The sequence below is a fragment of the Scyliorhinus canicula genome, chromosome 23 (genome assembly GCF_902713615.1).
Source record: "Scyliorhinus canicula chromosome 23, sScyCan1.1, whole genome shotgun sequence".
In the NCBI taxonomy this organism is placed as follows: Eukaryota; Metazoa; Chordata; class Chondrichthyes; order Carcharhiniformes; family Scyliorhinidae; genus Scyliorhinus; species Scyliorhinus canicula.
The window spans coordinates 22,034,488-22,062,414 of NC_052168.1; the positions used below are offsets into that span (position 1 = coordinate 22,034,488).

Consider the following 27,927-nt stretch of genomic DNA (forward strand, 5'->3'; position numbering starts at 1 on the left):
CGATTTGCAATTGGTCCAGCTCCCTCACTATAAAACCGGTTGCCAAAATAAAATAGGAATAAAAACCGAAAATGCTGCAAGTTCTCAACCTAGCCCGGTGGCCAGAAAAGCAGAGTTAATGCTTTCGGGCCACTTGATTTCCCCCTCCATAGATGCCGCCAGACAATTGCAGCATTTTCTGTTTCAGATATCCAGCATGTATTCTGCTTTTGTTTTTGGGCCATAAAGGAAATGCAATGTTTAGATGAGTGGCAAAAAAACAGTTAATGGAATCTACTCTTTGCCCAGTCTCATTACGTGTCACTTCCACGAGGTTTCTCATTTTTTCGAAAGTAGATGTAATAAGAGAGCTTATTGGAGAATGAGAAATGGATTATATAATCCCTACAGTGCAGGAGGAGGCCATTCAGCCCCTCGGGTCTGCACTGACCCTTCAAATGAGTACTCTAACCACGCCCACACCTATCCCCATAACCAAACCTGCACATCCCTGGATGTTGTAGTCAACACCACATGGACACTAAGGGGCAATTTAGCGTGGCCAATCCACCTAACCTGCACATCTTTGGACTGTGGGAGGAAACCGGAGCACCCGGGGGAAATTCAGACACGGGGAGAACGTGCAGACTCCGCACAGACAGTGACCGAAGCCGGAATCGAACCTGGGACCCTGGCTCTGTGAGACAGCAGTGCTAACAACTGTGCCGCCCCTGTGAATAGTTACCTTTTGCTTTAATGTTAAATATTTCCATGTCCTGTACACAGCTTTGAGGGGGGGGGGGGGGGGGGGGGGGGGGGGGGGGGGGGGGGGGGGGGGGGGCTGTACCGGCCTGGCTTGGCCCCTCCTGTTCTGGCCTTAATGTTTTAATCTTTGTAAAGCTCCCAGTGATTTTCTGCCTCTGGTTTTGTTCTACACACCTGGCTGTGGAGTTTGCTGGTATTTAACCCTTTCATTTCCAGATTGCTTCTATTTTTTAAAAATAGAGCTTATTTTTTGCTTTTATTGAGCAGCAAACACGACCGTTGTAGTTAATGTCTGGGGAATCGGTGAAATATATTATGGCAATTTTTAAATTGTCCCTTCTTCATGGTTTGGTTTAATGACCTGCTGTGCAAAGTTGTTAACGATTATTCCTCGTATTGAGCTGCCAGGCCCAGCTCGGTTCTTGGGATGTTCAGCTCTGCATGCCATCCAAAAATATACATGGAGTAACGGTGGAGATACTCAGCCAAGGTTTGCCTCACCCTGCAGTGTTCAGTGACAGAATGGCACTGGTGAAAACCCAGAAACAGACCATCTCCTTCCTCTCTCTGTTGTTTCACCAATTGGCTTGCCCTGGGAAACATAGATACATAAAGATAGGAGCAGGAAGAGGCCTTTTGGCCCTTCGAGTCTGCTCCACCATTCATCACGATCATGGCTGATCATCCAACTCAATAGCCTTCTTTCTCCCCATAGCCTTTGATCCCATTCTCCCCAAGTGCTATATCCAGCCGCCTCTTGAATATAATCAAAGTTTTAGCATCAACTACTTCCTGTGGTAATGAATTCCACAGGCTCACCACTCTTTGTGTGAAGAAATGTCTCCTTATCTCTGTCCGAAATGGTTAACCCTGAATCCTCAGACTGTGACCACTGGTTCTGGACACACCCATCATTGGTAACATCTTCCCTGCATCTACCCTGTCTAGTCCTGTTAGAATTTTATAAGTCTCTATGAGATCCGCCCCTCATTCTTCTGAACTCCAGCGAGAACAATCCTAACCTAGTCAATCGCTCCTCATATGACAGTCCCGCCATCCCTGGAATCAGTCTGGTAAACCTTCGCTGCACTCCCTCGGAGCAAGGACATCCTTCCTCAGGGAAGGAGACCAAAACTGCACACAGCACTCCAGGTGTGGCCTCACCAAGGCCCTGTATAATTGCAGCAACACATCCCTGCTTCTAAACTCGAAACCTCTCGCAATGAAGGCCAACCATTAGCCTTCTTTACCGCCTGCTGTACCTGCATGCTTACCTTCAGCGACTGGTGCACAAGGACACCCAGGTCCCGCTGCACACTCCCCTTTCCTAATTTACAACCATTCAGGTAGTAATCTGCCTTTCTGTTTTTGCTTCCAAAATGAATAACCTCACTTTTTTTTTTAATTTAGAGTACCCAATTAATTTTTTTCCAATTAAGGGGCAATTTAGCGTGGCCAATCTACCTACCCTGCACATCTTTGGGTTGTGGGGGTGAAACCCACGCAGACACGGGGAGAATGTGCAAACTCCACACGGGCAGTGACCCAGAGCCGGGATCGAAGATGGGACCTCAGCGCCGTGAGACAGCAGTGCTAACCCACCGTGCTAACCCACCGTGCTGCCCAATAACCTCACACTTATCCAAATTATACTGCATCTGCCATTGATTTGCCCAACCGTCCAGGTCATGCTGTAGGATTCCTGCATCCTCGTCACAGTTCACTCTCCCGCCCAACTTGGTATCGTCTGCAAACTTTGAGATGTTACATTTTGGCTGGAGAGGCTGGTTTAGCTCACCAGGCTAAATCGCTGGCTTTTAAAGCAGACCACGCAGGCCAGCAGCACGGTTCGATTCCCGTACCAGCCTCCCCGGACAGGCGCCGGAATGTGGCGACTAGGGGCTTTTCACAGTAACTTCATTGAAGCCTACTCGTGACAATAAGCGAGTTTCATTTCATTTTCATTTTCATTTTTGTTCCCTCATCCCAATCATTAATATATATTGTGAACAGCTGGGGTCCCAGCACCGATCCCTGTGGAACCCCACTGGTTACTGCCTGGGGTACCACAGGGATGGGGGTTGGGGGGGGTGGCAATGAGGAGGGGATGATAATTTTGAAATCCTCAAAGGGTTAAAAGTGCAGTGTGTTTCCAAGCAGACACCAAGGGCTGTTTATTGAGTCAGTCCGATCTCATCTTTGTGTTGAAATATTGAGTGAGCTGAATTGAATGGATATGTCCTGGTGTTGCACAGAAACTTCAGCAGAGCCCTCCTTGCAAGCCACACAGATGAAGCTGAAGCGGGCACGGTTAGCTGATGATCTGAACGAGAAGATTGCACAGCGCCCCGGTCCCATGGAGTTGGTGGAGAAGAACATCCTCCCCGTGGACTCCAGTGTCAAAGAGGCCATCATAGGTAAATGTGAACTGTTAAAGGTTTGAGTGAATGTTCCATATCTGTCAGCTGCTCTACACCCCTCGCTCTATTTTTCTCGCACACAAGTGTAGACATTTTATCTGCCTAAAATTCTCTGATCTCAGACATATATCCTCGGCACCTCTAGGTTTTGGAATCAACCCAGATTTTTCGCCCTATTGACTAAGTCAGGCTGGAATGATGGTTCCAAGTTCAGGATGGCTGACATTTGCCGTCACGTCTGATGTGCTACTCTCACCTCCACCTAGTCTTGTCTCCTCCGTCTAGTCCAGTCATACTGAAGCCAGTTGTACTCCAGTTGGTGTTAACAACTAAAATCTGCTCATCCAATGTAAATCAGATATCAAATCGTATGTTGAATATCGATGAGCTGTGGTGTGGGATTATTTATTTTTTCCATTTAAGTTTTAGTGTGGCCAATCCACCTACTCTGCACTTCTTTGGGTTGTGGGGGTGAGACCCACGCAGACACGGGGAGAATGTGCAAACTCCACACGGAAAGTGACCCAGGGCTGGGATCGAGCCCGGGTCCTTGCCGCCATGTGGCAGCAGTGCTAACCACTGCGTCATCGTGCCGCCCATGGTGTAGAGCGTGTCATAGAATCCTAACAGTGCAGAAGGAGGCCAATCGGCGCATCGGTCCTGCACCGACCCTCCGAAAGAGCAACCTATTTATACCCACTCCCCGCCCTTTACCTGCAACCCCATAACCCCACCTAACTGTTGGACACTAAGGGGCGATTCATCATGGCCAATCCATCTAACCTGCACATCCTTAGACACTAAGGTGCAATTTATCATGGCCAATCCACCTAACCTGTACATCTTTGGGCTGTGGGAGGAAACCGGAGCCCCCGGAGGAAACACACGCACACACGGGGAGAACGTGCAGACTCCACACAGTCGCCCGAAGCCAGAATGGAACCCAGATCCCTGGAGCTGTGAGGCAGCAGTGCTAACCACTGTGCCACCTTTCTTCAATCTTTCTGCTTGTTCCAGGAGTTTCACTGGACAGGTCCTGAGGCAAATTTCATACACCCGGGTGATCCGGGCAGGCTAATGGGGTCAAAAAATGTAAAAGCTTTGCTGCTTTGTCATTCCTGAACGTTAAAGAGCTAATGTTGGAATTGTTGGGTTATACTTTGAACAGACTGGTTGAATCAGAAGGATCTTATTGCATGACCATGCACTCTGTTTAGTAGCACGGGTTAGGATGAGTACAACCTTCAGTGGCTGTGGTGACAAGTTGGTGTTGATGGATGCGCTGTGTCTGGTCTTTAATGGATCCCGGGAAAAAGTTGTTTTGACTGTATGCCAGGTTGTTAATGCGTGTCGCTGCTCCCACAGATAATCATGTGCCGTACCCTGCATTGGCAGACAATTCCTCGTTTGATGAAGATAGCAGTGATGCCCTTTCTCCAGAGCAGCCAGGAAGCCACGAGTCGCTCGGGTCATTGCCATCCCCCACAGAAGCAAGATCTGCTGATCCTCACCATCCCTTCCTCACCTCTTCAACCCAGGTACCAGCCTTTCACTTACAGAGAGCCTCCGGAATGAGATTATCGTGTTGGAAACTAGCTGCTGTCCTTGACTTCAAACGGTGCATCTCTCCAGTCTGGTGATAAATCTGCCATCTCCTCGTGTTTGTCAGCACGCTGTTGAGTGGCAGTGCCAAATAACACACAAAACGATGCTGGATTTGAATTATTTGTTAAAATATTGAAATAAAATGATCTGCCTTTTCTGGTCAGAAGTTGTCAGCAGACAGAAGGGTTGTGCTGGAGAGACTCCAAAACAAACACCTCTCTTATTCCCTCATTAAGGTTCCATGGACTGGCAACTTGGCTCAAAACAGCATTCTCGTGTGTACCGTGTATTAACCGGCTATTCAACTGTGGCCAGCATCGTCGCTCCTCGTTTTTGTTTTTATAAACCTGGTTGAGATGGTATTTTGTGTTGAAATACTTCTTTATTTCCAAATGGTTCTTTTTTGAGGGCGTGTAACATCAAACGCTGCCTTATTTCCTCTCTTCCCCCCCCCCCCCCCCCCCCCCCCCCCCCCCCCCCCCCCCCCACCACACACTTCCACCATTCAACCATCCGATATCACAGAGGAGGCCTCTGGGAAGCCCCGCTGCCAGGGCAAGGTCACTCGGGCGTTTCCTATCATGGAATATCTACCAATGGGGTGAGCTGCCGATTGACCCCTGCCAGTGCTGACCTTGTGGTACAGACACAAGTGTGAGAGCCGCTCTGCCCTTACGGTGATCGATAATTAATGGTTGGTTTCTGCTCCAACCGTACAAAATCAAAATAGTCTGGATGCTGAAAATCTGAAATAAAAAGGCAAAAAGTATTTTTATGTGCTCTGGCCTGACGTCCGTTGAGTGAGAGGCAGAGTTAACATTTCAGCTTTGTGACCTTGAATGCGATCATTTTTTTGTTTGAGTACAAAAATTGGCAAGTTATGCTGCAGCTGTACAGAACCTTAGTTTGGCCACCCTTGGAATATACTGCACAACTCTGGTCGCCACGCTACCAGAAGGATGTGGAGGCTTTAGAGAGGGTGCAGAAGGGGTTTACCAGGATGTTTCCTGGTATGGAGGGCATTAGCTACGAGGAGCGGTTGGATAAACTCGGTTTGTTCTCACTGGAACGACGGGGATTGAGGGGTGACCTGATAGAAGTCGACATTATGAGGGGCATGGACAGAGTGGATAGTCAGAGGCTTTTTCCCAGGGTGGTAGAGTCAATTACATGGGGACATAGGTTTACGGTGCGAGGGGCAAAGTTTAAAGGAGATGTGCGAGGGAGGTTTTTTTTAACACAGAGGGTAGTGAGTGCTTGAAACTTGCTGCTCCCGGAGGAGGTGGTGGAAGCAGGGACGATAGTGACATTTGAGAGGCGTCTGGAATAGGATGGGAATAGAGGGATATGGACCCCGGAAGTGCAGAAGGTTTTAGGTTAGACGGGCAGCGTGACACGAGGCCGGAATTGAACCCGAGTCCCTGGAGCTGTAAAGCAACTATGCTAACCACTCCGATCGTGCTTCCCGAAGGAAATATCAACATGGATAGGATTTGAACCCACGCATACAGAGCACAATGGATTAGCAGTCCATTGTCTGAACCACTCGGCCACCTCGCCCCGGTATTTAGTTTTTTAAAACAAGTGATCATCACCCAGTCTGACCAAAGTGTTTACAGTCAAAAACTGGTGAACTGGACTTTGCGCCCAGAAAGCTGTAAAGTTCCCGGTCAAAAGATGAGGTGCCGTTCCTCGAGCTTGCATTGAGCTTTGTTGGAATACTCCAGCAGGCCGAGGACAGAGATGTCAGCGTGAGAGAATTAATTGGGCGAGCCACCGGTGACCCTAGGTCGTGCGTAAGGACTGAGCCAGTTGTTTTCTGCAAAGCGGTCACCCCATCTGCTCTTAGTCTCCCCGAGAAAATGGGGACTTTTTGGTGGGTTCAGGAGGTGAAATCCTGGCCCCTGGCCCTCTGGCATCTGGATTTTAACCAGCCTAAGCTGTGATTCAATGGGACCATTGCCACAGCGAACTAGGAGGCTCTGGGTTCACATCTCTTTCCAGGGACTTGAGAACAAGCTGGGCTGATGGTTGGGAAGTGGCACCTTTTGGATGAGGCACTGAACCCAGTTCCCGTGTACCCGCTCCCGTGCGGATGTCTTTCAAAATAGAAATATTTATCCCTCTATTAGCATTACTTTTTTTTAAATTTGGAGTTGCCAATTATTTTTTTCCAATTAAGGTGCAATTTGAAATGAAAATGAAAATCGCTTATTGTCACGAGTAGGCTTCAGTGAAGTTACTGTGAAAAGCCCCTAGTCGCCACATTCCGGCGCCTGTCCGGGGAGGCTGGTACGGGAATTAAACCGTGCTGCTGGCCTGCCTTGGTCCGCTTTCAAAGCCAGCGGTTTAGCCCAGTGAGCTAAACCAGCCCCTAAATTTAGCGTGGCCAATCCACCTATCCTGCACATCTTTGGGCTGTGGGGGTGAAACCCACGCAAACACAGGGAGAATGTGCAAACTCCACACGGACAGTGACCCAGAGCCGGGATCGAAGCTGGGACCTCAGCGCCGTGAGGCAGCAGTGCTAACCACTGCGGCTACCGTGCTGCCCATTCCATCAGCATTACTAAAAGTGAATCAGGTAGATTGAGGGATTTTGCTGTGTGACAATCAGCTGCTGCGTTACACCGGCAACCAAACTTCAGAAATACTTCATTGTCTGTAAGACACTTTGAGCTGTGAGTTGTGAAAGGTGCTCTCGGAATGAAAGATTTCTTTCTGTTAGGCGTAAGGGCCATGTTTGATATGAGTACACAGTCACAGTCTAGTTCCTCGGCAATGTGGACCGGCGGTAGAGAACTGGCCTTAGAACAGCACCAACTTGGTAGCCTGGTTCAGAGAATGAGCAATGACTCCGAGGCCGAGTGGGGTTGTTCTGCAGGGTTTGGGGCTAGGTAACGATGTGAGTGCCGTTTCCTTGACCGGGGACTGTGGTTTTGGGTGTATCTATTGTTTGAGTACTCGGTGCTCCCTTTGAACCTGTCACCCAATCAGTGTTTACCAATGATCATTGCACACAATGCAGTTATCGTCCAATTAATGGAACAGTCTTAAACCTGGTAAATTGCATCATTGTGACCACTTGCTAATGTGGAATTTGACACTCCCATTTTACAATGTGCTCTGCTTTCCACTTGTAGACCAGGCCGCTGCATTCTAATGTCGGAAACATGGAGGCAACAAGGGGATCCATGGGGGGGACATAGAGGTGACAAGCGGCTCTGTGGGGGACATAGAGGCGACAGGGGGATCCATGGGGTGGGGGACATAGAGGTGACAAGGGGATACATGGGGGGGAACATAGCAGTGACAAGCGGCTCTGTGGGGGACATAGAGGTGACATGGGGATCCATGGGGGACAACGAGGTGACAAGGGGATCCATGGGGTGGGGGACATAGAGGTGACATGGGGACCCATGGGGGTCATAGAGGTGACATGGGGATCCATGGGGGGACATAGAGGTGACATGGGGATCCATGGGGGGGACATAGAGGTTACACGATAGGGTGACAGTGGTTAGCACTGCTGCCTCAAAGTGCCCCTTAGTGTCCAAAAGGTTGGGTGGAGTTACTAGGTTATGGGGGTAGAGTAGAGGCCTGACCCTGGGTGGGGCCCCCTTTCAGAGGGTCAGTGCAGACTCGATGAGCCAAATGGCCTCCTTCTGCTTGGTTGGGATTCCGTGAAATCTGTGCTGTAGTTTGCAGGATCACATTTGAGTTCTCCATCAATGCCTCTTGTTTGTATCCATTTGCTTTGTGCCATCCTGAAGATAGAAAAGCAATCAGCTTTTGACACCTCGGTGCTGCTGGAACCAGCTTGCTGTGTGACCGGCTGGCCGTGTGTGAGCGGCTGGCCGTGTGCGAGCGGCTGGCCGTGTGGGACCGGCTGGCCGTGTGTGACCGGCTGGCCGTGTGTGACCGGCTGGCCGTGTGCGACCGGCTGGCCGTGTGTGACCGGCTGGCCGTGTGGGACCGGCCTGGCCGTGTTTGACCGGCCTCCATGTGCTGAGAACCAATCTCAGCTGATGTACGAGGCCTTTGCTTCAGGGAGTGAGTTAAATTTGAAGCCAATGATCAAATCCCAAAAATTCTGAAATTAAAAGTCTTGTGAAGATGACGATGAGCCCATTTCTGATTGTCGTAAAAACCCATCTGGTTCACTAATGTCCTTTAGGGAAGGAAGTCTGGCCTACATGTGACTCCAAACCACAGCAACGTGGTTGACTCTTGACTGCCCCTCTGGAATGACCGAGCAAGACCCTGAGTGCAAGGGGTATTTAGGGGTGGGTAATGAATGCTGACCAAACCAGCGATGCCCACATCCCCAGGATGAAGAAAAAAAACATCCTTCGTTGTTTTCCCACAAACTGGTAAAAACCTGGGAGCCATTTACCCCTTGTGGAAGGGAACGTTGATGGGTTCAGAGATCCGCCAAAACTCTTCCTCAAAAAAAGTATTTGAATTTCCCAATGTTCCACAAGTTTTTGTAAACTGGATTACGAATGATGATTGCCTCCTTTTTCATAGTCGACTTGTTCTCTTGCAGTATCTTGTATCGTTGCCAACTGGGACAGAATTGAGCAAGTTAAAGCCAGCGTCTGACCAACAGATGGCAAAATTGGCAAATGGTGTGCCATCTCCAGCTGCCAAACCCACGCCAACACTGATTAAAGTAAGCACACCTTGGAAAATATTTATACAGCGGGACCATGTGATGTTCAGCATCTTCACAAACTGTGGTCAGAATTCTAGAATTGTGAAGTTGACCAGACGTTGACTTGTTATTTACATGAAATTGCGTGGTCCAAAAGCTTTATTTCCTTGTTTATTTCCTTGCCAACTTTCTCCCCACCACTCCCTGCCCTGCCAGGAGGTGACTCCCTGCTAGGGTGTGGTTTGTGAGTGCTCTGCCAAGTGGTCACTTGTTGTGAAACCTTTTCTCGTCAGGGCTGTTTCCCCCCACCCCCTCCCCCCCCCCCCCCAATCCCGGGAGAATTCCCATTCAGAAAGTCTCAGATCTATTTGAACAACAAGGAGCAAACTTTAGAGGCGATTTATTACACGGAGGGTAGTGGGTGCCTGGAACTCGCTGCCGGAAGAGGGGGTGGAAACAGGGACGATAGTGACATTTAAGGGGCATCTTGACAAATACATGAATAGGATGGGAATAGAGGGATACGGACCCAGGAAGTGTAGAAGGTTTTAGGTTAGACGGGCAGCATGGTCAGCACAGGCTTGGAGGGCCGAAAGGGCCTGTTCCTGTGCTGCACTCTTTGTTCTTTGTACTCTGTGGAAATGCAGTTTCCGGAAAACTGGTTTAAGCAGTTGGTAAACTTTTACTTTCTGAGGTATTTTTAGCCAGGTGGATTGTGGAGAAAATCTGTCTTTAATGTTGATTGCTGGAGCCAATTAGTAGATAATGGCTTGATAAAGGCAAATTATTAATTACATAATGAAATGCCAATCTTGGCAGAAACTGCGATGATCTCTCTTGACACAGGCAGACACTCCAGTAAAATTGGCCGCCGTGCAATCAGAGAATCGAAGGCCACAACATCGGCCTTCCTCCTCTCCATGAGCTCCGGCTTCTCTGAAACCCCAAATATCGCCACCAAAGGGTCCAGGTCCACTCCCTCCTCCACTATCCTGGCTAAGACCACGAACACTCCCGCCCAGAATCTTCCCAATTTTTCACAGCCCCAAAACATGTGCGCTCGATTCGCTGACCCCCGCCCACACCTCTCAAATTCATCTGCTACCCCCTGAAAGAACCCACTCATTCTCGCCCGAGTCACATGCACCCTGTGCACCACCTTAAACTGTATCAGGCTCATCCTCACACAAGAGGAGGTCCCGTTTACCCTTCGCAGTGCCTCACTCCATACTCACCAATTTATCTCCCCTCCCAGCTCCCCTTCCCATTTGTCCTTAATTTTCACCACCTGCTCGACTCCCTGCTCCCCCAGCCACTTGTACAGAGCTACAATTCTCCCCTCCACTTCTACATCCGGAAGCAGCAGGCGCTCCAGCAGGGTGTATCCCGGCAACCGAGGGAGCTCCTTCCAGACCTTCCGTGCGAAGTTCTTTACCTGCAGATACCTGAACTCACTCCCCCTCGGCAGCTCTACCCTCTCCCTCAACACCTTTAGACTGGCAAATCCTTTCTCCAAATACAGATCCCTCACCTTGACCAGCCCCACTTCCCTCCACCTCCTATACATGTTATCCATCCCCCCATGCTCCAAGCCATGATTCTCGCATAGCGGCATAAATACTGACCATCTTCTCCATCCTAAAATGCCTCCTCAACTGGTTCCAAATTTTCACCATAGACTGCACCACCGGGCTCCCTGAATACCTACTGGGAGCCATTGGCAACACTGCCATCACCATAGCCCTTAAGCTGGATCCCGAACAAGATTCCTCTTCCATCCTGACCCACTCTACTCCTTCTCCTTCCCACCATCACCGCACCTTGCCGTCCATGCAAAGTCCAAAACAATTGTGTCCAGTTTTCGAAAAAAGGCTTTCGGTATAAAGATTGAGAGTGCCTGGAAAATAAAACGGAAACTCGGTAGAATATTCATCTTTGCCACTTGGACCCAACCCGCCAAAGTCAATTGCAATGTATCCCACCTCTTAAAATCCTCCCTGGCCTCCTCCACCAGCTTTGTTAAATTCCACCTGTGGAGCATTGTCCATTCTCTGGTTACCTGGATCCCCAGGTATCTGAACCTATCCCTAGCCACCTTAAATGGCATTCCCCTAAATTGGCTCATCATCCCAACTCATTCACCGGGAACACTTCACTTTTCCCTGTATTCAGCTTTTCCCCTGAGAACTCTCCAATCCTCCCCGGACAGGCCCATGACCCTTTCCATGCTCCCCACAGGTCGGAGACATACAACAGTAGGTCTTCAGCATAGAGCGACACCCACTGTTCCCTCTGTCCCCTCATAATCCCCTGCCACTCTGCCGACCCCCTAAGAGCCATCGCCAATGGCTCTATAGCCAGCGCAAACAACAGTGGTGACAGCGGGCACCCCGCCTTGTTCCCTGATGCAATTCGAAGTTCCCTGAGCTCATGTTGTTCATCTGCACTCGCCCACGGTGCCACATATAGGAAGCGCACCCATGGCACAAATCTCTGCCCAAACCCAAACCTTCCCAGACCCTCAAACAAGTATCACCACTCCACCCAGTCAAAACTTTCTCTGTCCATAGACATCACCAGTACCTAGACTCCCAACGGAGTCATGGTTACATTTTTTTTTTTTTTTTTTTTAAATTTTTAGATTAGCCAATTATTTTTTCCAATTAAGGGGCAATTTAGCTTGGCCAATCCACCTACTCTGCACATTTTTGGGTTGTGGGGGCGAAACCCACGCAGACACGGGGAGAACGTGCAAACTCCACACGGACAGTGACCCAGAGCCGGGATCGAACCTGGGACCTCAGCGCCGTGAGGCGGTTGTGCTAACCACTAGGCCACCGTGCTGCCCTGTCATGGTTACATTTAACAACCTCCTTTTATTGCTCAAGAGCTGCCTTTTACAAAGCCTGTTTGGTCCTCCACAGCCACCCCCGGGACACAACCCTCCATCCTTCCCACCAGCAACGTAGACAATACTTTCACATCTGTATTCAAAAGCGATATGGGCGTAAACGACCCACATTCCACCGGGTCCTTCCCCTTTTTCAGAATCAACATAATCATTGCCTGCGTCTTCATCTTCGTCAGCGCCTCATTAAACACCCCCAAGAGATGCGCCGCCAGATCCGTCGCGAACTTCTGAATAATTCCGCCAGATATCCATTCGGCCCCGGCACCTTCCCCGACTTCATTCCCCTGATACTTCCCTGCACTTCCCTCAGCCCCAGGGGTTCCTCCAGCGCCTGCCTCTTTACTTCCTCCAGCTGAGGAAACTGCAGTTCGTATAAAAAAAACGTCCCATGTAGAAACCCTGCCTGTTCTTCCACTTTCCCAAATCCTGTCCCCCCCCCCACCCACCCACCAACTCCGTCGCTAAAGTTCCCCCCAAAAATGCTCACTCTGTGGGCCCCTTTTTTAAAATTAATTTCTGGGATGTGGGCATGGCTGGCTAGACCAGCATTTTTTGCCATCCCGAGTTGCCCCTTCAGAAGGTGGTGATGAGCTGCCTTGACCAGCAGGGTGATGTAGGTGCACCCACTGTGCTTTTAGGGAGGGGGTTGGAGGATTTTGGCCCAGCGACAGTGAAGGGACAGCGAATCGTTACAATGGGGTCACAGCAGGAATAAGTTTGAGAAACACCGGTTTGTCGTGTTTAGGGTCAGCCACGCGATTCTGTCGGTTGTACTGTATAAATCTCACCACCCCCTTGAGTGTTCGAGGTGAACTCAGCTTGTCTTTCGTGCCGCTCCCCATGTGCAGCAGAGCCAGCCCAAGTCCGCACGTGACAAGAACCAGCGAAACAAGAAGCTGAAGGAGCCAAAATCCCGAGTGAAGAAACTGAAGTACCACCAGTATGTGCCACCAGACCAGAAACTTGACAAGGCCGCACTGCCTTTGGACACTGCCTATTCCAAACTACTCCAGCAGCAGCAGCTCTTCCTCCAGCTCCAAATACTGTGTCAACAGCAGCAGCACTACAACTACCAAACCATCCTCCCCGCACCCCAAAGTAAGAGCCCAGCCTGTGTGTGGTGCCTTTGTACTGGAATTGTTTTAAGGTGCTCGTGTGGCTTGCGGATTGCTGGCACTGGTTGGGTTCTGTGCAAAGTCTGAGCCAGCGCCCCGCCTGCCTGCCCTTCTCAACCTTACCCCCTCACCTGAGGTGTGGTGACCCTCAGGTTAAATTACCATCCGTCAGCTCAGAGGGAGAGAGCAGACGTCTGGGACTGTGGCAATGTTTTTATTTTTGTACGAATGTGTGGCATGAGGGCGGGGTCTCCTGCGCAGTCCGATAGCAGGGTAATGTTTCCTGGGTGACTCATCATAAGAACATAAGAACTAGGAGCAGGAGTTGGCCATCTGGCCCCTCGAGCCTGCTCCGCCATTCAATTAGATCATGGCTAATCTTTTGTGGACTCAGCTCCACTTTCCGGCCCGAACACCATAACCCTTAATCCCTTTATTCTTCAAAAAACTATCTATCTTTACCTTAAAAACATGTAATGAAGGAGCCTCAACTGCTTCACTGGGCAAGGAATTCCATAGATTCACAACCCTTTGGGTGAAGAAGTTCCTCCTAAACTCAGTCCTAAATCTATTTCCCCTTATTTTGAGGCTATGTCCCCTAGTTCTGCTGTCACCCGCCAGTGGAAACAACCTGCCCGCATCTATCCTATCTATTCCCTTCATAATTTTAAATGTTTCTATAAGATCCCCCCTCATCCTTCTAAATTCCAACGAGTACAGTCCCAGTCTACTCAACCTCTCCTCATAATCCAACCCCTTCAGCTCTGGGATTAACCTAGTGAATCTCCTCTGCACACCCTCCAGTGCCAGTACGTCCTTTCTCAAGTAAGGAACGACAGAGTCAGGGGCAGGAGGGTTACCAGCTCACAGGCAACTGTGCCAGCACCTCTGACAGACGGTGAGGACAGGAGTGGTGGGTGGGAACAAGAACTGTACATTTAACCCCCTCCTGTATAGTTTGCAACTGTTGACGCAGTTACTGCCGGTCTTGAAGTGTTCGACTTAAAGTTCCACCTTTGCAAGTGTGAGTGACCAGTGTGAACACTTGTGCTGCCTCCCTCAGTTACAAAGAATACCCAAGCCCGCAGTAAGCAGCTTCTGCTCTGCCTGGCCTTTCCCCATGGTGCTTGTATTGTGCCTCAGTGTATTTGACACTGATGACTACGATGGCTGGTGGATTATCTCGGGCCAGAGAGCATTTTGTCTCGTTTGTGCCCAGTTTCTCGAAATTAATTTTGCTTTTGTCTCCTTCTGCAAAAAACATGACCAAAGTGATACTTTTGCCAGTTTTAATAACCTCCCACCCCGAAACTTTGACACAGTCACCCAAACGTTAGCTCTCTGATGCTGTCAGAGCTGCTGAGATTGTCCAGTATTTTCTGTTTTTGCACCAAATTCTCTACTTTATTACAGCCTCCATGCTGAAGGTCTGGCTCCCGCAGCTCTGAGAACAGGGCAGTGCACCAGCACGATTTATCAAGTGTGTGTTCAAACAGCTGACCTGACCCGGAAGCCCGCTAGCTGAGCTGGTGTTTGGGAAGTGCCAGTTTTGTCCTGGTTTTTGTGGAAATGTTGACCGCGTTATAAAACAAAACCGAGCGTGAGATCAGGCTCAGGCGGAAAATAGACCAGTTTGGGGCCAAATGGCGCATTTCTCGATTGTAACTTCTCAGTTTATATCTGTTGTCAGCTCCAGTATTGCTGTGTGACTGCGTGTGGCAATGCTCGCCGGCCCGTTAATAGCTGCCATTTCATTTTCAGACCCAACGGTGACCAACAAACAAAGAGCGGCTCTGCCTCAGTAAGGACTCTGACTAATAGCACGCCACCATCGGGCTCTGTTGGACTCACCCGGCAGAGCAGCTGTACATCCGCCATCAAACAACTGACCTCCTTGCCCTTCAACCTTGATGATCTAAAGGTCAGTTGCATTCGATCTCCTTTGTGCTCTGGACCAGCCCTGTCTTTCTGGGCTGTCACTCGGGTTTGTTATAACTGACCAATCAAGTGTGCCGAGTGTCAAATAACAAAGAACGATACAGCACAGGAACCAAGCCATCTTCGGGCCACCAAGCCTATACCAGTCATGATACCAACCTTGGCCAAAACCCTCAGCGCTTCCTTGTGCTCTATTCCTCTATACCCATCCTATCCATGCGCTTGACAAGATGCCTTTTGAACACCATTAATGTATCTGCTTCCATAACCTCCACGGCAACATGTTCCAGGCACTCCCCACTCTCTGCGTAAAAAAACCTGCCTCACACGTCTCCTCTAAACTTTGCCCCACGGACCTTAAACCTATACCCCCTGGTGACTGAACCCTCCACCCTGGGAAAGAGTGCCTGCCCATCCACTCTATCCATGCCCCTCATAATCTTGGGCCTCTATCAGGCCGCCCCTTAACCTCCGTCTTTCTAATGTAAACAGTCCGAGTCTATTCAGCGTCTCCACACAGCCTCCAGACCAGGTAACATTCTGGTAAACCTCCTCTGCACCATCTCCACAGCCTCCACATCCTTCTGGTAGTGTGGCGACCAGAATTGTGCGCAGTATTCCAAGTGTCGAACCCCCTTCTCGCCCCACCCCCCTGCCCCTCCCCAGGAAGTGGTGATTCACACTGGGATGCCGATAGTTCTTCAGTGTTCTATCTGAACAAATCCTGCGAAGAGAGCAGAGGCAGTGAGGTTGTTTCAATGAGAGACCAGAGTCTCGCCACTGAGCTTGCGTCTCCAGGAGGGCACTTTTCCCAACTGCGATTGCCGAAGAGATGAGCAATTTGATGTCCCCCACAGCTTGAATCTAGAACCTTGGACCATAAGAAATAGGAACAGGAGGAGGCCATTCAGCCCTTCGAGGCTGCTCTGCCATTTACTAAGATAATGGCGGATCTCACTCTTACGAAGGCCACTTTCCTGCCTTCTCTCCCGAACCCTCAATTTCCCGAAAAACCTCTTGATCTCGGCCTTGAAAATGTTCAAGGACTCGGCCTCCACAGCTTCCTGGGGTTAAGAAATTCCAAAGATTCCCCTCCCTTTGAGAGAAGAAATCATTACGTCTTAAATGAGTTCCCCCTAATTCTGCACCTCTGCCCTCTGGTCCTACACTCTCCCATGAGTTGATGCATAAAAACACAGAAAAGTTACAGCACACAAGGAGGCCATTCGGCCCATCTTGTCCATGCCAGCCTGAGGATACCCAGGTGCCCTTTCTAATTCCACCTTCCTGCGCCCGGTCCACAGCCCTGTAGCTGACAGCACTTAAGGTGCAGATCCACCTTTTTAAAAGAGTTTAGGGTCTCTGCTCCCCCACCAACTCGGGCAGCGAATTCCAGACTCCCACTACCCTCTGCGTAAAAAAGTTCTTCCTCATGTCCCCTCTCCACCTTCTGCCTCTTATCTTGAATCAATGTCCCCTGGTTCTAGAATTCTCCACTAAGGGAAACAATTTGATCCTTCTACATTATCTCTTCCCCTCATAATTTTGTTCACCTCAATTAAATCACCCCTCAGCCTTCTTTGTTCCAAAGAAAATAACCCCAACCTATCCAGTCTCTCCTCCTGGCTACACTATTCCAGCCCTGGCAACATTCTTGTAAACCTCCTCTGCTCTCTCTCCCGAGCAATAACATCCTTCCTGTAATGTGGTGACCAGAACTGTGCACAATACTCCAGTTGTGACCTCGCCAGTGTTTTATACAATTCCAACATTATATCCTTACTTTTATATTCTATACCTTTGCCAATAAAGGAGAGCATTCCATATGCTTTCTTTACAACCTTGTCTACTTGAACGGCTGCCTTTAGGGACCTTTGTACCTGTACACCAAGATATCTCACTTCATCTACCCCTCTTAGTATATTCCCATTTATTGTGCACTCCCTATAACTGTTTGACCTCCCTAAATGTATGACCTCACACTTCTTGTTTAAATTCCATCTGCCACTTTATCGCCCATTCCACAACCCATCTTTATCATTTTGGAGCTTATGGCTATCCTCTACACTGTCCATTACTCAACCAATCTTTGTGTCATCTGCAAATTTCCCAATTGTGCCCCCCACGTTCACGTCCAAATCGTTAATATATAACACAGTCAGGATCCCAGCACCGAGCCTGTGGAACACAACGTGAAACATCTTTCCATTCGCAAGGGCAGCCATCAGTTTGGGATGACATGGTGGAATAGTGGTTTGCACTGCTGCTTCTCAACTCCAGGGACCCAGGTTCAATTCCAGCCTCGGGTGATTGTGTGGAGTTTGCACGTTCTCCCTGTGTCTGCGTGGGTTTCCTCCGGGTGCTCCAATTTCCTCCCAAGTTCCAAAGATGTACAGGTTCGGTGGATTGGCCATGCTAAATTAATGCCGAAAAGGTTAGGTGGGGTTACTGGGTTATCGGGATAGAGTGGAGGCGTTGGCTTAAGCAGGGTGCTCCAGGGGCAGCACGGTGGCACAGTGGTTAGCATTGCTGCCTACGGCGCTGAGGACCCAGGTTCGAATCCTGGCCCTGGGTCACTGTCCATATGGAGTTTGCACATTCTCCCCGTGTCTGCGTGGGTTTTGCCCCCACAACCCAAAAGATGTGCAGGGTGGGTGGATTGGCCACGCTAAATTGCCCCTTAATTGGAAAAGGTAATTGGATACTCTAAATTAAAAAAAAAAAAATAGGGTGCTCTTTCCAAGGGCCGGTGCAAACTCGATGGGCCAAATGGCCTTCTGCACTGTAAATTCTCTGATTTTATTCTACGATGTTACCTGTTACTAAGCTAACTTTCTATCCTGTTCGCCCATTGCCCTGTATCCCATGGGTTTTTACTTTTTTGACCAGGGACTTTGTCAAACACCTTGCTAAAATCCATGTACACCACATCCACTGCACTACCTTCATCAACCCTCCTTGTCGCTTTCTCAAATAATTCAATCAGATTTGTGAGGGAAGACCTTCCTTTAACCAATCCATGCTGACTATTTCTGACTAGTCCATGCCTTTCTATGTGACAGTTAATCCCATCTCTCAGGATTGATTCTAGTAATTTGCCCACCACTGACGTGAGACTATCCAGAAGAAAGAACAAAGAAAATTACAGCACAGGAACAGGCCCTTCGGCCCTCCCAGCCTGCGCTGATCCAGATCCTTTATCTAAACCTGTCTCCTATTTTCCAAGGTCTACTTCCCTCTGTTCTGGCCTATAATTGTTTGTCATTTCCTTCCATCTCTTTTGAAACAATAGATCCATGTTTGTATTTCTCTAGTCCTCCGGTAACTCTTCTGTATCGAGTGAGGATTGGAAAATCATCCTCAGAACATCTGCTACCTCCTCCCTGACATCCTGCAGTAGTCTCGGAAACAATCCATCTTTACCTGGCGACTTGGCAACTTTCAAAGATTCCAACCCTTTAAGTACTTCCTCTCTCTTTATGATTATCCTGTCCAGTATCTCCGTGTTCCTCCTGGACGACAAATGCGCATCATCCATTTCCTTTGTAAACACGGAGACAATATATTAATTTAAAACGCTTCCCACACACTCTGCATATACAAACATAAGTTCCCTTCTTCATCTCTGATAGGTCCCACTTTTTCCTTAACTATCCTTTTACCATTAATATATTGGTGAAACACCTTTGCGTTTTCTTTAACATTACTTAACATTACTTAACATTATTTAACATTACTGGGTCACTGTCTGTGTGGAGTCTGCACGTCCTCCCCGTGTCTGCGTGGGTTTCCTCCGGGTGCTCCGGTTTCCTCCCACAGTCCAAAGATGTGCGGGTTAGGTGGATTGGCCATGATCAATTGCCCGTAGTGTCCTAATAGTAAGGTTAAGGGGGGGTTGTTTGGGTTACGGGTATAGGGTGGATACGTGGGTTTGAGTAGGGTGACCATTGCTCGGCACAACATTGAGGGCCGAAGGGCCTGTTCTGTGCTGTACTGTTCTATGTTCTATGTTCCTAATCTTTTTTCATGGCCTCGATTTGATTTCCTTCCAGGGTCATAGAATCCCTGCAGTGCAGAAGGAGGCCATTAGGCCCATCAAGTCTGCCCCGACCCTTCAAATGAGCTCTCTACCCATATCCACTCCCCCATCCAGCCTGCCCTATTCCCGTAACCTCCATAACCTAACTAGCACATCCCTGGACATTAAGGGGCAATTTAGCGTGGCCAATCTATCTAACTCGCACGTCTTTGGACTGTGGGAGGAAACCCACGCACACATGGGGAGAACGTGCAGACTCCGCACAGACAGTCACCCATGGCCGGAATTGAACCTGGGTCCCTGGCACTGTGAGGCAGCAGAGCTAGCCACCGTGCCACCCGTATTTATTTTATGTTATTTCATTATTTAGCAGCACCTACACTCGTCTAGGCTATCTGCGGTGCTTAGTTCTTTGTGCCTATTGTACGCTTTCTTTTTCTGTTTGATCTTCCCCTGTATTCCTCTTGCCAAAATGGCTGGGGGGGGGGGGGGGGGGGGGGGGGGGGGGGGGGGGGGGGGGGGGTCCAGATTGGGCAGAAACGCTCTAATTCCTGGAGGGGACGTGTCTACTTTAGAATTAGAACAGTACAGTACAGCACAGAACAGGCCCTTCGGCCCTCGATGTTGTGCCGAGCAATGATCACCCTACTCAAACCCACGTACACCTATACCAGTAACCCAACAACCCCCATTAACCTTATTTTTTTAGGACACTAAGGGCAATTTAGCCTGGCCAATCCACCTAACCCGCACATCTTTGTACATTGTACATTTAGAATTTCACTTTTTAGTGCTTCCCACTGGTTTTCCACTGATTTATCCTCTAGCAGTGCGGACCAGCCCACCTCAGCCAAGTCCCTTCTCATTTCATAGCATTTCATAGAATTTACAGTGCAGAAGGAGGCCATTCGGCCCATCGAGTCTGCACCGGTTCTTGGTAAGAGCACCCTAACCAAGTCCACACCCCCACCCTATCCCCATCCCCCAGTAGCCCCACCCAACACTGAGGGCAATTTTGGACACTAAGGGCAATTTAGCTTGGCCAATCTACCTAACCCGCACATCTTTGGACTGTGGGAGGAAACCGGAGCACCCGGAGGAAACCCACGCACACACGGTGAGAACGTGCAGACCCCGCACAGACAGTGACCCAAGCCAGGAATCGAACCTGGGACCCTGGAGCTGTGAAGCAATTGTGCTAACCACTATGCTGCCCGAAGGCAAACTTTGCCTTCCCCCAGTTCAAAATGTTTACTCCTGCTTTATCTCTGTCCTTTTCCATGGCAAAACTGAGTCGAACTGTATTGTGATCACTATCCCGATATGATCATCAACTGGTCGCTTCACCCACTTGCCCTTCTTCGTTCCCCAAGACAACGTCGAGAATTGCATCTCCTCTTGTTGGGTTTGTCACTAATTAGTTGAAAATATTTTCCTGCATGAGTTTTGCTCCCTCAGTTCCCCCTATATTGTTTGGATCTCAGTTGATATTGGGATAGTTAAAATCTCACACTATTATTGCCCTCTTGTTCTTACAGGCAGAAACTTGCCTTCATATTTGATCTTCTATCTCCCTGAAATGAAAATCGCTTATTGTCACGAGTAGGCTTCAATGAAGTTACTGTGAAAAGCCCCTAGTCGCCACATTCCGGCGCCTGTTTGGGGAGGCTGTTACGGGAATCGAACCGTGCTGCTGGCCTGCCTTGGTCAGCGATTTAGCCCAGTGTGCTAAACCAGCCCCTTCACTATCCCTCTCACTATTTCGCAGCCTGTAGTATATTCCCAGCAGTGTGACTGCCCCGTTTTTTATTTCCATGCTCAGCCGATAATGCCTTGTTTGTTGATCCGTTTACTGTATCAGCCCTTCTCACAACTGGAATTAATTCTTTAACCATTAGGGCTCCTCCCACAAAACTGTGAATTCACCCAGTGAGCAATTGAAGGGACTTCAGTGATTATCTAATGACCGCTGTATTGATCTTTTTTTTCTTCTTTTTTTAATTTAGAGTACCTAATTTTTTTTTTTCCCAGTTTAGGGGCAATTTAGCGTGGCCAATCCACCCACCCGGCACATCTTTGGGTTGTGGGGGTGAGACCCACGCAGACACGGGGGGAATGTGCAAACTCCACACGGACAGTGACCCGGGGCCGGGATTCGAACCCGGGTCCTCAGCGCCGTGAGGCAGCAATGTTAACCACTGCGCCACACGCCGCCCTGTATTGATCTTTTAATGTGGTTCTAAGATGAGGGATTGAACCTCCGCCCTCCCGAGTGGACATAAAAGATGTCATGGCATTGTTGGAAAAAGAGCAGTAGAGCCCTGCCTGGTGCCCCGGCCAATATTTATCCCTCAGCCAACACCTATAAAAACAGACAATCTGATCATTTATCAAATTGCTGTTTGTGGGAGCACACACTTCAGTGTTTGGAGGGCAAACTGAGTGACATCACCAAGGTATACGGGCCAATATAAATCAGCAGGCAGATTACTTCTCCAGGAAGTGAGGGAACAGGATTGCAATTTATAGTGAATTGCTGTTAACATTTAAAACTCCTCATCATTTGAAAAGTTACAAAATATTCCAGGTTAATCATCTGCAAACGAAGATTTGAAGGTTCTTCGGCCCCTCCAGCATTCCCCGCCATTTGATGTGATAACAGCTGATCTGATTGCGCCTTCATATCTAACCCTTTGAATCCTTGGTCAGTCAAGAATCTCTCTCTGTAGCACAACCTTGATATTCACGGCATGGTGGCACAGTGATTTCAGAAATATCCAAAATGGATGTTCTCTCCCCCCTCACTTTTTCTTGAGGACTCTGTGTGTTGCTCTGAATTCCATACGACTCTGAAACCCCTGTGCTACGTCTCTGTCACAGTCACCCGTTAGATGTGAGATGCCAGCAGGCAGCTTGAATACAGGAGGCGATATCTTCCTTTGATCTGCAATCCGTAATTGCGGTCCATCCTGCCGAGGACAAAGAACAAAGAAAAGTACAGCACAGGAACAGGCCCTTCGGCCCTCCAAGTCTGCACCGACCATGCTGCCCGTCTAAACTAAAATCTTCTACACTTCCGGGGTCCGTATCCCTCTATTCCCATCCTATTCATGTATTTGTCAGGACGCCCCTTAAATGTCACTATCGTACCTGCTTCCACCCCCTCCTCCGGCAGCGAGTTCCAGGCACCCCACTACCCTCTGCTTCATACATCTCCCCTAAACCTTGCTACTCGCATCTTAAACCTATGCCGCCTAGTAATTGACCCCTCTACGCTGGAAAAAAGCCTCTGACTATCCACTCTGTCTATGCCCCTCATAATTTTGTAGACCTCTATCAGGTCGCCCCTCAACCTCCATCATTCCAGTGAGAACAATCCGAGTTTATTCAACCTCTCCTCATAGCTAATGCCCTCCATACCAGGCAACATCCTGGTAAATCTCTTCTGCACCCTCTCTAAAGCCTCCACATCTTTCTGGTAGTGTGGCGACCAGAATTGAACACTATACTCCAAGTGTGGCCGAACTAAGGTTCTATACAGCTGCAACATCACGTGCCAATTCTTATACTTAATACCCCGGCCAATGAAGGCAAGCATGCCGTATGCCTTCTTGACTACCTTCTCTACCTGTGTTACCCCTTTCAGGGACCTGTGCACCTTGATCCCTCTGACTGTCAATATTCTTGAGGGTTCTAACATTCACTGTATATTCTCTACTTGTATTAGACCTTCCAAAATGCATTACCTCACATTTGACCAAATTAAACTCCATCTGCCATCTCGCCGCCCAAGTCTCCAAACGATCTAAATCCTGCTGTATCCTCTGACAGTCCTCATCGCTATCCGCAATTCCACCAGCCTTTGTGTCGTCTGCAAACCAGTTACATTTACATAATCAGACCAGTTACATTTTCCTCCAAATCATTTATATACACTACGAACAGCAAAGGTCCCAGCACTGATCCCTGCGGAACACCACTAGTCACAGCCCTCCAATTAGACAAGCACCCTTCCATTGCTACTGCCTGCCTTCTATGACCGAGCCAGTTCTGCATCCATCTTGCCAGCTCACCCCTGATCCCGTGTGACTTCACCTTGTGTACCAGTCTACCATGAGGGACCTTGTCAAAGACCTTACTGAAGTCCATATAGACAACATCCACTGCCCTACCTGCATCAATCACTTTTGTGACCTCCTCGAAAAACTCTATCAAGTTAGTGAGACACGATCTCCCCTTCACAAAACCGTGCTGCGTTTTGCTAATACATTCCACTTGCTTCCAAATGGGAGTAGATCCTGTCTCGAAGAATTCTCTCCAGTAATTTCCCTACTACTGACGTAAGGCTCGCTGCCCTGTAGTTCCCTGGATTATCCTTGCTACCCGTCTTAAATAAAGGAACAACATTGGCTATTCTCCAGCCTCTGGGACATCACCTGAAGACAGTGAGAATCCAAAGATTTCTGTCAAGGCCTCAGCAATTTCCTCTCTTGCATCCTTCAGTATTCTGGGGTAGATCCCATCAGGCCCTGGGGACTTATCTACCTTAATATTTTTCAAGACGCCCAATCCCGTGTCTTTTTGGATCTCAATGTGACCCAGGCTATCTACACACCCTTCTCCAGACTCAACATCCACCAATTCCTTCACTTTGGTGAATACTGATGCAAAGTATTCATTTAGTACCTCGCCCATTTCCTCTGGCTCCACACATGGATTTCCTTGCCTGTCCTTCAGTGGGCCAACCCTTTCCCTGGCTACCCTCTTGCTTTTTATGTACGTGTAAAAAGCCTTAGTATTGTCCTTAACCCTATTTGCCAATGACGTTTCGTGACCCCTTCTAGCCCACTGACTTAAGGTCCTTCCTACTTTCCTTATATTCCACGCAGGCTTCGTCTGTTCCCAGCCTTCTAGACCTGACAAATGTCCCCTTTTTCTTTTTGACGAGGCCTACAATATCTCTCGTTATCCAAGGATCGCGAAATTTGCCGTATTTATCCTTCTTCCGCACAGGAACATGCCGGTCCTGAATTCCTTTCAACTGACATTTGAAAGCCTCTCACATGTCACATGTCACATGTTATTTTACCCTCAAACATCCGCCCCCAATCTAGGTTCTTCAGTTCCTGCCTAATATCGTTATAATTAGCCTTCCCTATAATTAGCCTTCCCCCAATTTAGCACATTCACCCTAAATCACTCTTATCCTTGTCCACCAGCACTTTAAAGCTTACTGAATTATGGTCACTATTCCCGAAATGCTCCCCTACTGAAACTTCTACCACCTGGCTGAGCTCATTCCCCAATACCAGGTCCAGTACAGCCCCTTCCCTAGTTGGACTGTCTACATATTGTTTTAAGAAGCCCTCCTGGATGCTCCTTACAAACTCTGCCCCGCCTGAGCCCCGAACACGAAGTGAGTCCCAGTCAATATTGGGGAAGTTGAAGTCTCCCATCACAACAACCCTGTTGCTTTTACACCTTTCCAAATTCTGTCTTCCTATCTGCTCCTCTATCTCCCGCTGGCTGTTGGGAGGCCTGTAGTAAACCCTCAACATTGTGACTGCACCCTTCTTATTCCTGATCTCTACCCATATAGCCTCACTGCCCTCTGAGGTGTCCTCCCATAGTACAGCTGTGATATTCTCCCTAACCAGTAGCGCAACTCCACCGCCCCTTTTACCTCCCCCTCTATCCCGCCTGAAACATCTAAATCCTGGAATGTTTAGCTGCCAATCCTGTCCTTCCCTCAACCAGGTCTCTGTAATGGCAACAACTCCATAGTTCCAAGTACTAATCCAAATTCTAAGTTCATCAGCCTTACCTGTTATACTTCTTGCATTTAAACATATGCACTTCAGGCTATTAGTCCCGCTGTTTTCAGCAATATCTCCCTGTCTGCTCTTCCTCAGAGCCATACTGGCCCTATTCCCTAGTTCTCCCTCAATGCTTTCACCTTCTGACCTATTGCTCCGGTACCCACCCCCCTGCCATACTAGTTTAAACCCTCCCATGTGACACTAGGAAACCTCGCGGCTAGGATATTTATGCCTCTCCAGTTTCGATGCAACCTGTCCTTATACAGGTCACACCTGCCCTGGAAGAGCTCCCAGTGGTCCAGATAACGGAAACCCTCCTTCCTACACCAGCTGTTTAGCCACGTGTTTAGCTGCTCTATCTTCCTATTTCTAGCCTCACTGACACGTGGCACAGGGAGTAATCCCGAGATTACAACCCTAGAGATCCTGTCTTTTAACTTTATGCCTAGCTCCTTGAACTCCTGCTGCAGGACATCATGCCCCTTCCTGCCTATGTCGTTAGTACCAATATGTACAGCAACCTCTGCCTGTTTGCCCTCCCCCTTCAGGATGCCCACTACCCGTTCAGAGACATCCTGGACCCTGGCACCAGGGAGGCAACATACCATCCTGGAGTCTCTTTCACGTCCACACAAGCGCCTATCTGTGCCCTTTATTATAGAGTCCCCTATGACTATTGCTCTTCTGCGCTTTAACCCTCCCTTCTGAACATCAGAGCCAGCCGTGCTGCCACTGCTCTGGCTGCTGCTGTTTTCCCCTGATAGGCTATTCCCCCCGACAGTATCCAAAGGGGTATACCTGTTCGAGAGGGGGACAACCACAGGGGATTCCTGCACTGACTGCCTGCCCCTTCTGGTGGTCACCCATTTCTCTGCCTGCACCTTGGGTGTGACCACATCTCTCTAACTCATATCTATGACGCTTTTCGGCACCTGCATGCTCCTAAGTTACAGAAGGAGACCTTCTGGCCACCCTTTGAACATATTGTCCAACAGGGTCACTGGATGGTGACCATGAGGTACCAGGTGGGTGGGGCAGGAGGGTACAGGTGTGCCCATGTTGCTGTACTAGCTGAAATCTTCCTGGACAGTATCTGTGGGCCAACAGCGACTACAGAACTGTACACCATGAAAGTAGATTCAACAATAATATTGAAAAGTAAATTGGACAAATGGTGAGAGGGAAAAAATTGCAGGATTGTGTAGAAATTGGATAGCGCTTTTTGAGAGCTGGTGCAGGCATGGTGGGCCGAATGGCCTGTGCAGCAGGCTCTGCACTGAGCGGTGTCTATTCTGGTGAGTGGGGTGGTGACGGTCTGGAATGCGCTGCCTGGGAGGGAGGTAGAGGCGGGTTGTCTTACATCCTTTAAAAAGTACCCGGATGAGCAGTTGGCACGTCACAACGAGGCTGTGGGCCAAGTGCTGGCAAATGGGATTAGGTCGGCAGGTCAGGTGGTTTTCCTGTACCGGTACAGACGTGATGGGCCGAAGGGCCTCTTTGTGCTATTATTCTGTGATTCTGATTCTGTGGTTGACATTTTCCTTTCTGTCTGTAGGTGGCTGAACTGAAGCAGGAGCTGAAGCTGCGAGCCTTGCCTGTATCGGGAACTAAAACTGATCTGATTGAACGGCTGAAGAACTATCAGGAGCAGAATAAAGGCAGCGGAACTCCATCCATCACAGCGACCACTGCCAGCAAGACTGGCGCGGCCACCTCAAAACCCGCTGAAATGATGGTCGCCTTCCCGTCTGCCCGCTTGACCAGCACTCCGGCCATCATCGCCAACATCACTCCTGGCGATGTGATGGTCACCACGGTGATGGGAGGGTCCGCGGTGAGGCTGAGCAGTGCCAGCTCCACCCCTCCAGTGTCACCTGCCCCCTCTGACCGCTCGGTGCACAGCATGGAAGAGAGCGCGACCCCAGAGGCGGCCACCGAGTCCCTCCAGTCTTCGCCTCTGCGGGTCGTTGTCAAAGAAGAACCTGCCTTTGTTAATGGCCTGGCGGGCATCGCCACGCTGGTGCCCAGTGGCATCCGGAGATGTGACCGAGAGTCACACAGGGACGCGCAAGCCGCAACCAAGGACCTGATGTTGCAGGAGAAGGACAAGCAAATCGAGGAGCTGACCAGGATGCTGAGGCAGAAGCAGAAGCTAGTGGAAGCTCTCCGGCTGCAGTTGGATCTGGAAAAGAGAACCCAACTCCAGCAGCCCGCCACCAGCGTGCCCTCCGTCGTACTGAGCAGTCGGAAAACCATCCCCACCACCGTCAAGCAGGAGAGCCCGCCTTCCAGCTGCCTGTTTTCTGAGCTGTCCACACCCTCCACTCCCAATAAATCCATCCCGCTCCTCAACCACGCCAAGCCTCCCAGGAGAAACACAAGTCCTGCCGATGCCCCCGGGTCGAACTTGACGCCAATGAAGGCCTTGGTGGTGAAGCAGGAGACAAGCGCAGGCACCTGTGAGATGCCCACACCAACGTCAGCTGTCCTGCGGAGCCTAGCGCAGTCAAACCTGCAGAACCAAACATCCGGCCTGTTGGCTAACGGAGTGGGGCCTCACATCCTCCTCACAGTGACTCCACAAAACAACAAAGTGCACCATGTGCCCCCCACCGCGAGCACTGCCAAGAGTCAACCGGCAATACAGGTACTCCACGGAGCTGTTTGGGTTTCAAGGGG

General features: G+C 49.4%; 1 protein-coding gene across 1 annotated transcript in view; it reads left to right on the forward strand.

Moving 5' to 3' along the window:
* The window catches only part of LOC119956268 (myocardin-related transcription factor A-like), a 174,533-nt gene that overhangs the window by 130,569 nt on the left and 16,037 nt on the right, over nucleotides 1–27,927 (forward strand). Inside the window, exons 6-11 of the mRNA XM_038783333.1 lie at nucleotides 3,000–3,161; nucleotides 4,530–4,702; nucleotides 9,319–9,444; nucleotides 13,186–13,454; nucleotides 15,214–15,373; nucleotides 26,804–27,895. Coding sequence (XP_038639261.1) covers nucleotides 3,000–3,161; nucleotides 4,530–4,702; nucleotides 9,319–9,444; nucleotides 13,186–13,454; nucleotides 15,214–15,373; nucleotides 26,804–27,895 — 1,982 coding nt within the window. The remainder of the gene's footprint in view (nucleotides 1–2,999; nucleotides 3,162–4,529; nucleotides 4,703–9,318; nucleotides 9,445–13,185; nucleotides 13,455–15,213; nucleotides 15,374–26,803; nucleotides 27,896–27,927) is intronic.